The sequence below is a fragment of the Pyxicephalus adspersus genome, chromosome 1 (genome assembly GCF_032062135.1).
Source record: "Pyxicephalus adspersus chromosome 1, UCB_Pads_2.0, whole genome shotgun sequence".
Lineage (NCBI taxonomy): Eukaryota > Metazoa > Chordata > Amphibia > Anura > Pyxicephalidae > Pyxicephalus > Pyxicephalus adspersus.
This window is the reverse complement of record NC_092858.1, coordinates 92,767,267-92,784,409: the sequence shown is the minus strand read 5'-3', so window position 1 is coordinate 92,784,409 and position 17,143 is coordinate 92,767,267. Positions and strand designations below refer to the sequence as shown.

Below are 17,143 nucleotides of genomic sequence, written 5' to 3'. Positions count from 1 at the left end.
CACTTCCAGAAGCATCAAACACTTAAAGTGGAAGTAAACTAAAAACAAAAAAATCACACTTACCTTTAAAACTGCAGATCCCTCGATGGAACTGATCCTTCTTGCGATCCGGTCCTGCGTTGTTCCGGGATTCCTCTTCGTACCAGCGCTGCCATCTTCTGCCTGTTCTTCTGGTCTTCTTGCTCTGTCACCCAATCTCGCACTGCGCAGGTACAAGATCGGATGTTGTAGCTGCTGTGAAGGGGGAAAAAAAAGAAAACTGATCTCACTGCGCATGCGTGAGATCGGCATCTCTTTCCTCTTGGAGGAAAAGAGATTAGGTCATGCGCAGAAGGAGCAGCCAGAGCCTCCAGGGATGCATGACGTAGGTACCCTGGGAGGCTCTGCGCTCCCAATAAATCTTCATCGCTGCAGCCCTTTAAAAAAGGGTGTTGCACTTAAAAAAATACACCAACATTTTTACTTTATATAGGTTTGTCTACTCTTCTATGTAAACTAAAAATGTTAAGTTTAGGTCCGCTTTAAAAATCATTCACTTTTGTTTTCAGTTTCTAGTTTCCAGTGAATTTGCAAAACTGGCTTTAAAGCATCAACGAAAACACAACCACAGCTGGCAGTAACCCTTTTTCTTAATCCAGATCTACATATATGGTGTATTTATAGTTTTACAGCATTAGGTCTTCCTATTTGAGGGCTGATTTACTTATAATTATTTCAGCATGACAGTTTCTTCTCTATCCACTATCCACTATCACATCCTTCTTCTTCTTTCTTATTGTTACAACATTTAAAATGTTTGCTTAATGTAATCTTTGTGAAAGAGAAATTTCCTCTTCCCTATGAAAATAAAACACATTGCTTTTTTCTAAAGCCGCATACACACATGCAATATTAGTCATTGGAAAAGATCTTTTAAGATCCCTTCCAAAGACTATTATTGCACGATGCATGAATGAGTGCTGTACATACAGCCCCGTTCTGCTCTATGGAGAGGGGAGGGGGAGAACGACGGAGCGGCACCATCTCCTTTCCCTTGCATTAGGATCATTAGTCGTCCATCGTCCATGGATCCGTCAGGACAGACGTTCGGACGATGGACGACTGGCACTGTACGCCCTGAGCCGATTATCGGGTGAGAACTGTTGGACGTGTGTACGTAGCTTATATCAAAGCTGTGTGCTGTATAATTTATCCTGTGCCATCATCTTGCCTGTTAAGACTAGAAAGTGAGTGCCAGCTTCTAAAAGCCAAGAGGACGGTGAATGCACCCAATTATTTTCTGGGATATGTGATATAAATTTATCAGGGACTATGGTAAAAAAATAAAGTGGAAGAAGAAAGGTTGCATGATGTTAGCTTTCAAATGTATTTGCTTCAGTAACATAAAAGTTATTTATGGTGAATATGTAAGGAGTGGGAATGTTGGCAGGTCTGCTTTACAATATGCTGCTGGCCTATAGCCCAGTAAATGGGAATAACAGCCATACATACAAATCTATAGCTGCATTCCTGGAAATGCTCCTCCCTCTCACCATACAAGCGGATCACTTTGTACAAAGGTTAGTAGAGAAGAGCAGAGAGGGAGTTGCATAAGCTGTGCTGGGTTCTTTTGCAAGCAGACAACTACAGCCATGGCTGCAAGCAGCATCAGTGATGTACTACCCCAGAATTTTGCCTATGTCATCTTCACCTTCGTCTACAGCTATGTCTTACTGATGTACCTTGGCATCAATGTGGGAAGAGCAAGAAAGAAGTATGGAGTCAAGGTAATGATGCACATATCAGCTGCATTTGTATTAGTGATGTACACAGGATTGATTGGTAATGCAGCAGCTTCTTTAACTTTAAGCAGCTTGTACATATAGTATTGTCTGTGCCTTCTGATATCTGTTTGGAATCAAACAGAAATGTATAAAATAGAGACATATATTAGGCTTCTCTTTTCTTTATCTTGTGCTTCTGTTATCTGGAGCTTTGCAGCCATGAAATATGGATTTGGGGCAGATCAGGTACTTGTTTTATCCAGTTCATACCTGCTAAACCAAACTAGAAACCTAAGTACATTTTTTCATATGTAATCAATGCACATTTGTTAATTATTTATGAACATTGATGAACATTGTAGCAAACATTCTTAAACTAGTAATTTATTATGCAATATTTCAGTTCATTAGATGATTCAATGAAAATATCAAGATTTGATCAAATTGATTCTATTTACCAAGTGTTTTTCTGCAGAATGTCAATTAAAAATTGATCAGGGAAAGTTAGGAGGAGGCTATTGATTAGTTAACCATCATATCTGAAATCACTTTTTGTGTTGCAATCAATGAGCCTGATTTATTGAAGCTCTCCAAGGCTTGAGAAGATACACTTTCATCATCCATTCCAAACCTAGAAAATGTTTTCAATGCTGGACCAGATGCATTCCAGGTTGCTGCATCACCCAGCTTCACTGGTTAACGAATATCCTCTCCAGCCTTGGAGAGCTTTAATAAATCAGGCCCGATATGTCAGTTTGATATAATAGTGAAAACAATTGTAATACTAATCGAATATTGAACAAGTAATTAATTGGTACATCAAATACCTAGAGTTGATATGAGAATTTATTTAAAATAAATGTAATCATATGGTGTTTGTCTAACCAGGAGAAAAACTCTCTGCACCTCAAATTACATTTACAACTTTCCATGTGCAATGCAGAACAAGAAAAACCTGTATTTTCACCCACACTACTACAACACAATACAACCTGCTTTATATATGCAGCTGCCATTCATTCCAATACACAGCATGGACAAAACAAAATAAAACTACAGCACACTGAAAAGATTTTCTGGTGTATTGCCTAAAAATAGTAAAGTTCCAAATGTGTGTTTTCTGAGGCTTGTTAGAGTTAATAGGCTTCTATAGAACAAAAAAGAAAAAAAAACACACTAATTGTAAATGACAATGTACTAAAAGGTCAGGTCAGCCTTAATCACAACAGGTCTATTTTTTGAAGATGTTTGCTCTCGGTGATCACTTGTTCAAATTTGAATTTGCCCATTTGTGTCACCCTCATTAACCTAGCAAATTAAATTATTCATACCTCTTCATGAGTTTTTTTAAACTAATAATATAGAACGCAGAACAGATGCAGATGACAGATCCTAAAGAACATGGGCACTTGAGAATATTTAATCTTTCACATGGATCAATGATTCCCTTTCTACAGGGGAAAATTGGACATCAGTTATCGGATACTGCTAGGAAGCTGTCCCCAACTTCTTTGTGTTAAATCTTATGTGACACCACTTTTTAATGTTCTGCCAAATCATCTATTGGTCCACCAATGAGTAAATAAAAGCTTGACAGGCTGTATTACTTTTCTTTAAAAGTTGGTTGTATTATATACAGAAGCCTATTCCAAAGGGACTGTACCACTTTGAATAAAAGTGCCGCTTCGTGTTCTCTGGAATATTCAGAATGAAGGCTTCATGTATCATTCTCTCATACGCTCACAGTACCATTTTGCAAAGGGAAAATAAAGGAGTTGTACCTGATTGTTTCAAGGTTTGTTCAGATGTGTACCTAGCCTGCAACCAATACATCAACACTGAGCTTTTGAAATCTCCAGATGAACATAAACTTTACCCTAAACATTATTATTTTAGTAAATGCCCTACCTAACTGATATAGTAAATTTCACAAAGCCCAACCTTGGTGGACAGACTTTGGAATTGTACACTGTGTTTTTAGATAAGGGAGATCACACAGTATTCATTTAAAGTACAAGGTAGCTTTTCATGTAGGATTCCTCCTCTAAAACTGCAAGTCACGGTTACTACAGTAAACAGCCATAACTTCACTTGGGTGTGGTGTTGTCTGTCTAGAAATTTGAGAAAATATGCTGTAAACATAGGTAGAAAGACCAGTAATCTAAAAGCACAGATGCATAAATAAAGTAAAGTTAGTAATGCCTTTTAGTATGTTTTTACTGAATATTGATATTATTAATAATATTTTTAGAACTTCAAGGTTGGGTAAAGTAAAACACACATACTCTCTTAGATTGCAAGCTTTTCTGGGCAGGGTCCTCAACTCCTCCTGTGTCATTGTTTTTATTTGTCTGTCATTTGTAACCCCTATTTTTTTGTACAGCAATGTGTAATATGTTTGCACTATATAAATACCGTTTAATAATAATAATGGCATAGATAAAGATCAGATTTAGTTAAAATGCAATATTAGAGTTTCAGTTACTGATGCCTCATTTTTTTCCACCATTGGTGTAAAAGCCATTATATTCTCTGGTGTTTGTATTGCAGTATCCTCAGATGTATTCAGACAAGGACAATACTTTTAACTGTATTCAGAGAGCCCATCAGAATACATTAGAAGTGTATCCTTCCTGGCTGATCTTGCAGCTGATTTCAGGTCTTGCATTTCCGGTAAGTCATTTCATATATTCTATGTACATTTCACATTTTCTACAGGTACTGATATAGCCAAATCCAGCTGCTTACTTTGCTGTCAGATCTTTATCAACATAAAGAGACCCTTATTGACAAACCATTTATTTTAACAACAATCTTCCAATGAGATTATGGGCCTGATTTATTCAAACTCCCCCAGACTGGAGAAGATACACTTTCATCAGTAAAGCTGGGTAACCCAGCAAACCTAAAATGGATCTGGTCCAGGACTGAAAACATTTGCTATCAAATAGTAGAAATCCATTCAAGGTTTGCTGGATCACCCAGCTTCACCCATGAAAGTGTATACTCTCCAGTCTTAGAGAGCTTTAATAAATCAGGCCCTATATGTACATATCACTCTTTATAAAATAATTTAGGTAGCCTATTAAGATAAGTAGTGAAATTCACCTAATACATAATTACATGAATTAGAAAGGTGTTTTTTCTTTTCAAACAAATTGAACTGTTAAAACTGCATCACCTTTGCATTGGTTAATGATTACTTGGCTATGCACACTTAAAGCAAGCCAGGTATTACTCACAATTATGCTAAACTGGCATCTAAACTCAGGCAGCTTGTATATGCATAGTGTTACCTTTGCCTGAAAACTGTCCCGTCTCCCACAACACTCTGTTGGACTTTAGTATCTTACATCATGATGATAAAGCAGTAAAAGGTTACCTGAGGCCGAACAGGACACACAGCCTTCACTTTGCTTGGCAAAGGGCAGTATTCATATGTTGAAGACCTGAGCTTCTCTAGGTCCTATATGAAGATATATAGAGGCAAGACTTCCTAATTTTTTTTTAATGATGATGATGATGATGAAAATAGGAAGAACATAGGACGCCAGAATGCATATCCCTGCCGTGCATTACAGCAGATACCATTAATCTTTATAAATAGGCAGGACTCCATGTGTAGTAATAGGAAGTAGATGGTGAGTAATTGTCTGATCTTAGTCTGCCTCTATGTATGTACAATATTTTTCACATTTATAGCATCCTTCATTTCCTGAAGATTTGAAATTCTAACTCTATTGCCTGGACTCAAGTCAGTTTTTTGTATGTTCTTAGCATGTAGGCATATTGTAGTAGAATGTTCTGGAGGAAACCATTTGCCAAGAAGGTGGTTGAATATTTATGTCGATTTGATTAATCTTCATGAGTCACTACCACAGAACATGTATTCAGATTAGAAAGTAAATTAAGGTCAAAGCTTCAAATCTGATTTCTCCCTCTAGATAGGTGACTTAAAGTGCTAAAGATTTTGAATAAGTATGAGGAACTAGTATTTTATAATGAAGAACTAGTATTTTCAAAAGAAAAAGTGGAGGATAACAGATTTTAGTGCAGGTTTCTTTTATTTAATATGGCGCTATAATATTCCATGTGAAAGAGATTAAGAATATTTTCATTGTACTTTACATGCCCCACTTGAGATTGTAATGGTAACATTTACAATTGCAAATTGATCACTTACAGTCACTGACAATTTACTTTATAAACTGTAATTGTTTTATGTGTTCTCAATAGCAGATAAAATGTTATTAAATAAAATACAACTGGTGTTCTTTGTTTAGCTTTCTTCAGCTGTCTTGGGAGCAATTTGGGTAACCAGTCGGTTTTCTTATGCTCATGGATATTACACAGGCGGTATGTACCACAGAGACTGTTAAAGAAAACATTTAAGCGCCTTTATTTTGTTTTTATTAGGACCCCCAAATAGTACATTGACATTGAGTACTTTACTTTTTTTATTGTAATAAATGTATATTATAGGTGGAAGCATCTGTGCATTTTCAGGAGTGAAATATAAAATTGGATTAAGAGCAGAACATTATGATTGGGATCTAAGTGTTGTCATTCCCAATAAATATAATAACCCAATATGTGGCTGAGTATAGGTATGCAATCTATAAGCAAAACAGACTTGGTAAATATTTATTGTGTTGTAAGACCTTTTAGTCTTGTAGGGGTTACAGGTAAAGTGAGATGAACACATCTTGTAGACCTTACCATCCACGGACTCCTCTTTTTGGGGAATTCCAAGGTGTTGTATGGACTGGTAAATATACCAGTTCTATGTGCCTAGCACAGGGAGGACTACCATGGGTATCTATATAGGGTTTCAAACCATAAAACCTGCTAGCTCTTCATTTAATAGATAAAATTTGGTAATGCTTACTCTAAAGGGAAAATATGCATGCAAATATTCCTTGTGTTTGTGAATTATGCTATAATAATATTTTCCCCCATTTATTTACAGATCCAGAAAAGAGACTGAGAGGTGCTTATGGATACATTGGTCTGTTTGGTGTTCTTATTTTGTCCGTTGTCGCAGGCCTTCAACTTCTCAATGTTGTTTAATTACAAACATGAAATTTACATTTTCACCTGAAATTAAGTTGATTCAAATGAGCCATTTGCCTTAACAATTTTTTTTTTAAAGAACAAAAAAATAAAATTAGTATTTTGTTAATGTAGTACTTGTTCACTGTGTTTACTTGCGGTACAATGTAACATTCTTCAGCTAAACAGATTGGGCACAATTGTGTTCTTCAAACTCTGAGATCCAGAGATAACAGGTTAAGGTTTCAGGTTTTTTCATTTAGTTTTATGTAACTGACCACTTGAGATTTGTGATTTCCACATAATTTCAGGTTACATCCTTAAAAATGGAAATGATTACAGTGCCTGGCAGCCCTTTTGTATGCTATTAGCAGACAATGCAAAGCCATCTAAAAGAGAACACGCAGGCCTATGTAGCAGTGTAGTCCTTAGTGATTATGCTGAAAAGATGGTGACAATGCTGCAGGAATTTCTAGGCTATCTTTTGATCTTGTTATCCCTTATGGAGGAAGTAAAAAAACAAGGAGGGTTTATGAGATTTATGAAGAACAACAACACCCCTGCCCAGATTCCTGCCCACAGGGAGGGTGAAAAGTTAGCTAAAGCACCTGTGGCTTACTTTACTGTCCAACATTAGGTGTGTCATTTAAAGATAAACCGTGTTTGGTTTCAAAGTTCTCTTGACTTCCAAACTGAGATGAGAAACCTGGTTTAATCCAAACAGTGTATATTCAATGACAAAGTTTATTGTTCTTGAACGATAACATGATCAGTTTGCTCTCACACCTGGTTCATGTATGAAGCACCGGGTGTACCTAAACAATGTGTTGTATTACAAGGCCAGTTCAGTTGTTTGTAGTCCTGCTTTCTGCTGTTCTTTCTCAAGGCACCCTCCTTCTCAAATGCCAAACTGGCAGAATGTTGTGCATTTGAGGCCACCACTTCATACCCACCCCATTTTATCTAAAACCTCTCCTGCTCCCTATAGACTAGAGCAGCTGTCACTAACCGGTGGTCCGCAAGAAAATTTGGGGGGTCTGTGGCTCTAGCCGGTGCCCCCCCCCCCCCCCCCCCCAGAGGGACCCTGCTGGTGGGACTCACCAGCCTGAGCCACGGACCACGTCCCCTGTACAAATCCCAGGCTCAGGGAAGTCCGTGTCCCAGGACACAACCTGCCCATCATGACATAACCCCGCCCACTCTCCCATCGCAGATCTGCACATGCGATGGGAGAGTGGGCGGGGTTATGTCATGATGGCGTCACTACGGGGAAAGTTTCTCCCCTTTGACACCCGGGTCGCCACGCGGTCAGGTGACGGTAATTTTAGTGGTCCACGGGACTGAAAAGGTTGGCGACCACTGGACTAGAGAGTATGGTAGGAAAAATCACCAAGAAGAAAGGTAGTCATTTGCTCTTTGTGGATTTGTGTACACAAATCATTCCTATAAAAATGTTGTAGTGTGGAGGCAGTTGTGTGCCATAGAGTATTCTCTGCATACTGCTTCAGCAAACTTTCTACGATCATTGGACAGTCTAAATGTCCAGGCTCTTCTTATTTCTTTATACCATTCATCAAATTGAATCATGCTTTGCTTTTTTCAGAGTTTTAAAGCAAGACAAGTACTAAAAACACATTTGTACAGTCATTGCTGTGCTTTGTAAAAGTGCATTTAATTGTTTTTTTTTTCAAAGCATAATTTTGGCCTTTTGCTGCTTTAAAATTGGGACTTAAATTGAACCTTTAGCCAAAATAAGCCTGCCTTAAAATGTATCTCTTAAGTACTGAGAGGACCCTGCACATTCATGCACTTACAGTTATAAATCTACCGGTCCTTTGTCTTTATATTGGGATTAGCCTAGGTACACACGTCAGATGATTATCGTCTGAATTAACTCAGGGCTGATATCGAATGGGAATCTTGCTTGTGTACAGCGCTCGTCGTCCATCGTCCAAATGACCGTTCTGGTGGATCCACGGATGACGGACAAGCAACAATCCTAATGCAAGGGAAGGGGGAGAGCGCGCAGCAGGGTGCTGCTCCATCGTTCTCCCCCTCTCCATAGAGCAGAACGGTACTGTATGTACAACACTCGTTCATGCATCATGCAGTCTTTTGTCATTAGAAAAATCATTTCCTTACTCAGTACAGGGTCAAGGTAAATAAAAGGACACTTCATGGGGGAGGGGGGAGAGAAAGGCTTGAGGGTACTTTTAAGGTGCTGACTAGTTCTGCATTATTTTGTGACGTAATGCTCACCAGAACTGAGAAGTGGGAATGGGCCCTGAAGGCTACAAGATTATTAGGAATTCATAGAAACCATGTTATGTCTTACCCCAGCTATGACACATTAAAGCAAAACATTCAAACTTCTTAGGGAACAAGGAGAAAAAGTTTTGACATTAATGTGCAACTAAAACCCCACATAAACACATGCTTTGGATTTTATTATGTCTCCAAGATTGTGAGCTCTTCGGGGCAGGGTCCTCCCCTCCTGTGTCACTGTCTGTCATTTGCAACTCCTATTTACTGTACAGGGCTGCGTAATATGTTGGTGCTTTATAAATCCTAATAATAATAATAATGTTTTACTTTCATGACCATAATAATATTTTCACGCTCTGGCACATAGCTCCTAATAAGATGCATTTCTGCTATTAGCTTTTGAACAGATAAATAAACTCTTACTGGTACAGTTTTCCTCGCAAATTATCTGTATCTTCTACATACATAAACATCACACGTGACTGAACGATCACATGATGACCCTTCCCAGATAAAGGCTAGGCATGACAGCATCACGTGTTTCTATTTGGGATAGGTTGCGTTGTGCGGTCCCTTTAACAGGTCGACTTCCTGGGCTGGGGTAGCCGCTCACTTCCGGCTCCTATCCTCTACCAATATGGACGTCACGCTTCAGTTTACAGTCCTATTTTTACAAATAAACTCTGGTTTTCCATAGTGTTGAATCTGAGAGCACGATAAAGCGTGTTCCTGACAAACCATGCAGCCTGGGCTCAAGTAGGGGTTATGTAACATTAGAAGGTTGCGGGCTGCGCTCCCTGTAGTAAGATGGCCGCCAGCGGCTTCATCCCCCCGCCCCCCTGCTGGGAAGAGCTCAGACTGTGCGTCACTGCATCCCTAACAATTGTTTATGAGCGGCTCGGATCGCTAAGGTTTGTGGTGTTGTCTGTTCTATTGGTATAATGTATGGAGTGTGCTCAGCATTGTACAGCCGTGATAGGTGAATGTTTATTTAGGTGCTGCGGATACAAACGCAGTGACTGAGGAACTTTCCTTCGTATTGAGCACATCGCATGGACGGAGCTTAATACACAGGGCCAGTGTTATTACTCCATATTTATTGTGACATGTAATGCCCGAGGCCATTATAGTGTATAGGAGGCTGAGATATATAAGTATTTTCTGTCTGATTTATCAAAATTGGAGAAGATAGACTATCATAGGTGAACCTGTGTCATACAGAACTCCTGGAATGCGTCTGGTTTAGGATTGAAAACATCTGCCAAATCATTTTAAGAAACCCATTCCAGGTTTTCTGGATCTCCCACGTTCTCTCTTGATAGTCTATCTTCTCCAGCCTTGTGTAATAAAGAGACCCTGTCACCACATGCTACTGATAAATACAGGCAGGCAATCTACCAAAGGACATGTTAGGACTGCAAATCACCCCTCATATAGCATACACTTCCTGAAAGGTGCCCTACTCCCCACAAAAGAACATGGCGAGTAAAAAAGATTTATATTTCCTTCTATAGCATCTCATCAGAAGGAAGTCAGCAATACCATGTTACTGTAGTTCTCTCAGTTCTTGTGGCCATATCACATAAAGAATCCTAGGAATATAGACTTAAGCCTGAGATTTGGGGCAGTAACTGCATTGTTTTTTTTTATACCCTCTGTTTACATCTGTACATTCATACATGAGAGCCATTCAGGCAGTAAGTCATAAGACATTCATGAGAAGTCATATGTATACCTTAACCCACTCTGATTACTTCCCTTTGCAAGAACAGTGCTTCATTCTGGTTCCAAGGGTAATGAAGTGGAATCGTCAGCATCCGATATTCCTCATATTTCTGGTGTCCTTCATTGCATGTTGTGGTGCATTTACACTTTATCCCTGTATGTATTATCCTTTAAATAAAGACTACAATTCTTATCCTTTTCAATATGCTGATCAGAACTCCCACTGTACACTGAACTTTCCAGTCTTCATGGTGGCTCCAGTTCAGTGATTTTTTAATGTATTAAACCAGATACAGCCATGCAGCACATTTACCCAAACTTGCTTTATTACAGTGGTAGTATGGACATTAGATTGCAAGTTCCCTAAGGGTCTGTTTAAACCTTGCCTATGCATAGTGCTGTGATAAATGCATGTTGTGTTAAGACAACTGTTAATTTAAAGCGTACTTAAACTCACAATTTTCACTTTGCATAATAGGGTAGACAACCCTTTTATGTAAGGTAAAATAAAAAAAGAAGGTGCAGCACTGCCCCCTAATTCTCGTTTGCCTAGGCAATTATGAATGAATAGGAGCGCTAAGCCTCTCGAAATAACTACGTCATGAATCCCGAGAGGCTCTTAGGTGCTTTCGTCAAAAGGGAAAAAAATTGCTGATCTTAGGCATGCGCACTGAAATCGGCAAGTTTTTTATCTACGTCACCCGATCTCGCGTCTGGGTCAGGTGATGTAGGAAGAAGAACCCAGAAAAAGAGGAGAGGATGGCAGCACCCGAAGACAGATGCCTGGACGACGGAGGACCTGATGGAAGAAACCTCCAGCACTGATCGACTGTTTTGCAGGATTGAAGGTAAGTTTATTTTTTTTTTTTTTTGTTTTGGGTGAGGTTTGAGTTTACTTCCTCTTTAAATGGCTGACCAATACACAACAATCAGACTCGATTTTGTAGTGCAAAGGCTGCTTGTTATTAGTGTGTTGGCGTGTCGCTGAAAATTAACACAGGTATGGTACTTTTTCATGTGTTAGCATTAGAAGCCCTTATGGGAGGTACTGATGTGATACATATATGTAGTACACAAAGTGCTGCACTATACTGTCTTAGTGGATAGATTATACTAGAATTTTTCTAACCATTCTAGTTTGTTTTTTCTCTACTTCTGTGTAGTTGGCATGGTTGTCATGTACATTGTTCTGTGCTGTTTACTGTTCTTTACATTTCCTTGTAGATCTTTTGAAGATGTCTGGCTTTTTTGACAGCATGCGGTGCTCAGAATGCATTGACTGGGGAGAGAAGAGGAACACTATTGCATCTGTTGCATCTGGGGTTCTAGTGAGTATGAGTTTTTTACCTCTGTTCTCTGGAGAATGCGCAGACACTGCAACATCATTTATAAAGCTGTCTGATATAGTTTATCTAACGTTTCCTGTGTTGAGGTTGTCTGCTAAAGTTTGCACAACATTATATGAACGTTAATATGTGATTCTAGAACCATTGTTTGCTTAGTGCAACTCTGCACTAGAACATTAGGTAATAACTGAAAGTCTTATTGCTTATTATTATTATTATTATTATTATTATTATTAATAAACAGGATTTATATAGCGCCAACATATTACGCAGTTATTTCACCTGACCTACTCTTCCATTTCATTCTTTGGAATTGTTCATTGGAACAATCCAGAGAATTTACCTGGTTGCGATAGACAGCAAGGCACAACAGATTCTAAACAACAAGCAAGATAAGATTCTGTATTAGAAGAGCTTTTATACCCCGCTTTTTGGCAGATCATGTTTTCCACTTGCTCTAGTGCTACTTTCTAAGGCTATGTACACACATCAGATGATTCTAGTCCAATAACTGCCTCAGGGCTGATATCGGACAAGTCTCTGGCATGTGCAGTGTTCGTTGCTCATGGATCTGTCCTGACGGATCCACAAACAACGAACAATCATAATGCAAGTGAAGGGGAGAGAATGCAGCGCTCCTCCCCTCTCCATAGAGCAGAATGGTGCTGTATGTACAGCTCTCATTCATGTATCTTTCAGTCTTTTGTCATTTAAAAGGATTGTGAAAGATCCTTTCCAACAACAATTGTTGCCCGTGTGTACACAGCCTACATCAGTCTCTCCAGCATTCAATGTTTTCCAAAGTGTCTACTGTCTGTGTTTCTTGCTAAATGCTGTGGTTCCATCCTCCCATTCCTGCATCACTGCTGAACAGTTGACATAAGGCTGAAGGTAGTGATGCTGAGGTCTAAGAATGGGGCAACAGCATGCAGGCATCTAATACGCTTATGAGGGTTAAATGAAAAGGTGAGCTGCTGCGGTACTAGGATGGTAGAAGAGAAAAAGTTTAAGGACTCTTGTTCCCAAAAAAAAAAATAACGGATAATATAAATGGCACATGTGAGACTGTACGCAATTTATAATAATCTTTTATGGTCATTTGTTGTTAATTGTATGATTTTATAAGAGCTTTTAATGTAAGGTATATATAAAAGTTATGTTTTTTGTCTTAGTAGCACCTAAAAAATCCCTTATGTTTTGTTTACCTTCATTGGTATTTTTGGTTACTTTATAAATTGTGATGTGGCACTTTTGCATGATGATAATGAATATTATGAACATGACTAAGAGACATACACTATATTTGATCTAACAAGGTGTTATTTAGGATTTGGGGTAACATTTGTCTTTTTCTAGTTCTTCACAGGCTGGTGGATTATTATTGATGCTGCTGTTAAATTTCCTTTGCAAGAACAGCTGAACCACTCTTATCATGCATGTGGTGTTATAGCAACTCTAGCTTTTCTGATGTAAGTACAAAATGGATTATCTTGTCATTTCTCTGGTGATAGCAGGAATATTCAAAATGTTAGCTTTCAGATGAAAAATTTCTTTTAGCAGAAATAAAAAAAATAATATTCTTTTTTTTTTTTCCTGCAACACTTTTAAAAAAAGTGAAGCCCTTCCCCTTCTGTTATGATTGCTGTGGCAATCAAGACAGAATGAGAGCACAGAGCCTCCTGGGATACAAATGTCACACTTGCCAGTTGGCTCCTGGGTTCTCCTGTATTTTAACATTCTTCACAATAGTTAATATTTTAATATTGTGCAGTTTTCATTTGAATTTGTTTGCTACCACGCTTCAACCAAAAGAATGTTCTTAGATATTGTCACCTAATTTTAATATATGCCTGAATTAAAACTAATGGTTAGGGAACCACCATTTTTTAGGCAATTTTTCTATTTATTATAACTGTTACGTTAATGACGAACTAAAGGCACAGAGCCAGATCCACTTTCACCTAAAGGACTCCTAACCCCCACCCTGTCACTGGACAGTAAAAGGAGAAGCAATGCACTGACCCCTCTCCTTGTTACTCTGCTCTTCTATTAGCTATTATTATGTTTCTTGTACTTCAGCACACCTGATTGGTTCTTTGTGTGGCATCTCTATTTCTCTCTCTGTCCCTATGAGCTCTGTTGTACAGGGACTGCAGGAGGGTGATACATGTCAAATTCAGGTACATATATTAAAAAAATAAACTGACTTTGCACATATCAATGGCAAATGTTGGCATTGCAAAATGGAACCACAGCTATTATAAAAATTAAGAATAAGGCATGATAACTTAACTAACATGTATTTGATACGCCCTATGTCTTCAAGTCTGAATGTACACAGAATTATATTATTTTTGTTTTACAGGATTAATGCCGTATCAAATGGACAGGTTCGCGGCGATGGGTACAGTGAGGGTTGTTTGGGTCAAACAGGTAAATATGACAACAATAAAGTGAAAAATTCAGTCACCAATAGGATATAAGTTGGCTGAATTTAGATCTGTTAAGGTTGAATTCTGGTTGGTTGCTTTGTGTTGTCACACATTGCATAGAGCTCTTTATGGTAATAAATAAGTCCAGGAGTACATAAATCTTTATAGTCACTCCTGGATGTAACATTTGATTTATATTTATATTGGACCGATTAATAGCACCATATGTATTATTTGGTTTTTCTATTTAAATAATGTTTTGCATGGTTCTGCCTACTATCCTGTAATGAGGAATATTCTTAGTTTTTGGGATGTGTGATACAATGAGGCATGTGTATACCTGTTCTACACAGTGATTCACTAAAATGGATTTTTGATATCCTTAGTCCCCTTTTCATCTAACCTGTATGATTATACAATCTTGTGGTAACCTTAATAAAATGTATTTTTCAGGTGCACGTATTTGGCTGTTTATTGGTTTCATGTTGTCCTTTGGAACTCTTATCGCATCTATGTGGATATTATTTGGTGGTTATGTGGCAAAAGGTAAGATATGTTTTCTATCCAAATGTTCCCTGTACCTAAAGTTTTAAAGCTTTTTATTTTAGACACCATACATGTTATCTGAAGTTCAGTTTTATGCACATCATAACTTTAAATTTAACTTGTTGCCTTACATGGGCCCATTGTTTTGTTTGGGCCCTCAGCATGTGTGCATGGGCCCAAACAAATGTATCTGTCCTCTGCCTAACACAGCACACCGTGTGTATGTGTATTTACAACTATGTTATGGTGTGCAGAAGGATCCAGTGTGTAGTTTACTGTGTTTACATGCTTGGGGGGCAATTGAAAATGCATGGGATCACTTAAAATGCCACATGTTATCAAAATGCATGTCAACAGTGGCATAAAGTGCTGAAAAATGAAGACTTGCATGAACACTTAAAATACAAGTTATGTACAGAACTGTGAATAACCTCTGAAAATACAAAGACTTTGTAAAATATTTTATGGTAACAATTGTTTTTGTTTTACAGGTGTCACGATTGTGTATCCTGGTATTGCTATTTTTTTTCAAAATGCTTTTATTTTCTTTGGGTAAGTAAATCACAACATATTACATTACTTGTTTTCAATACTATGTGTGTGTATTGCAGGGTACATGGCAAGGCATGGTTGGGTTTGTATTAGTAAGATTATTACACCCTAAATGGATATTTCATTTTTTAGTACATTAGTATCTGAAAAACATATAGTAAGCAAATTTTTTGTGTATTTCAAAAATATGAAGTTTAAAATTTTTATGTATGCTTTTTCAATTTACAGGGGGCTGGTATTCAAGTTTGGTCGCACTGAAGATTTATGGCAATAGACTATACCAATATATTTGGTTTCCCCACATCTTTTCTAATACACATTCCTAGTAACAAAACTTTTTAAATTCAAAACTCTTTGATATTCATGGACCTTCAAATATGTACCTGAAAAAAAAAGTGACAGGCTGTTGCACTTTGCGTTGAAAAAGAAAGAATGTTTTCTTGTTTGTATGTGTGCATTTTGTAAAGAAATTGACATGTTTATTAAAATCAAATACCTGTGTTACCTTTTTTGAAGTTTGTTTTCCTTTTCTACCTACATTTTTATTTCAAACTTCAAACATAAAGGGAATATAACAAGAACAAATAAATCTGGATGAAAAAGGATACAAAGGGAAAACAAATCCAAAACTGTAAAACAGTTAAGGCAAAAAAATACAATAGTAAAATATAATCACACAAAACTTCCACCCCCAAGACAGTGTATTATACAATGGACTAAAATGCATACAGGCCATTGACTAAAGTACATCATGATACATTATAATAGCTAGGCCACATCTACGAGAAGAGGTTGTCCTCTTACCAAAGGAAATTAAGCTACTTACAAAGGAATACATGAGAATTGTTGTTGTTTGTGCTTGTCAGGCAGTAAGTATGAGAAATGTTTTCTTTCCCCACCACACTGCACAGAGATTTCAAAGCAGAGGCACTGTTGAATCCTCCATCTTAAAAATCCTAAAAGTTAGCAATGTCACCCAAGTACACCTACACATAGTATAAACGGGCCCCTTATACCTGGAGCTGCTCAGAATGGTAAATTAATCCTATAGTGTGACACTTGCCCCCTGATTCATCAATGAAATCCGCGCTCGCTGGAAGCGCGAAAGTACGCGCGGCCATCGATCGCGGATTACCGCGGTCCGGACTCGAGTATGCGCGTACACTCGCCGGAAAGAAATTAGTGATTTAAAAATATGCCTTTTTCTTAGCGCACATAAATGTTAAAAACATTTAAACAGCGCAAACGTTTTTTTTTAGGGCTATGGGTAATGTGTGTGCCATTAAAAAGAATTATTTTTTAGGGGAACAGTGACTTTTAATACACGCTCGCCAGTGTAAAGCTGCCGGATATGCGCGGCTCCGGCCGCGATCTTTTTCAGTTGCTGAATAGCGCGATCGCGTACGATTCCGGATCGCGAATACGAATGCGCGACCGATAATCCGATTCTGCTTGATGAATC

General features: G+C 38.1%; 2 protein-coding genes across 2 annotated transcripts; both read left to right on the top strand.

Moving 5' to 3' along the window:
* Positions 1-1,573: 1,573 nt before the first annotated feature.
* On the top strand, positions 1,574-6,949 carry LOC140336068 (glutathione S-transferase 3, mitochondrial-like). Its single transcript, XM_072419124.1, has 4 exons — positions 1,574-1,766; positions 4,314-4,436; positions 6,047-6,119; positions 6,733-6,949. Exons 1-4 carry the CDS (start codon positions 1,632-1,634, stop codon positions 6,831-6,833), a joined length of 432 nt encoding a protein of 143 aa, XP_072275225.1. The 5' UTR covers positions 1,574-1,631; the 3' UTR covers positions 6,834-6,949.
* A 2,898-nt stretch (positions 6,950-9,847) lies between these two features.
* TMEM50A (transmembrane protein 50A) lies at positions 9,848-16,185 on the top strand. Its single transcript, XM_072419113.1, has 7 exons — positions 9,848-9,991; positions 12,030-12,133; positions 13,508-13,620; positions 14,517-14,584; positions 15,037-15,129; positions 15,621-15,681; positions 15,910-16,185. The coding sequence occupies exons 2-7, from the start codon at positions 12,041-12,043 to the stop codon at positions 15,953-15,955; spliced, it is 474 nt and encodes a 157-aa protein (XP_072275214.1). The 5' UTR covers positions 9,848-9,991; positions 12,030-12,040; the 3' UTR covers positions 15,956-16,185.
* The last annotated feature ends 958 nt before the right edge of the window (positions 16,186-17,143 follow it).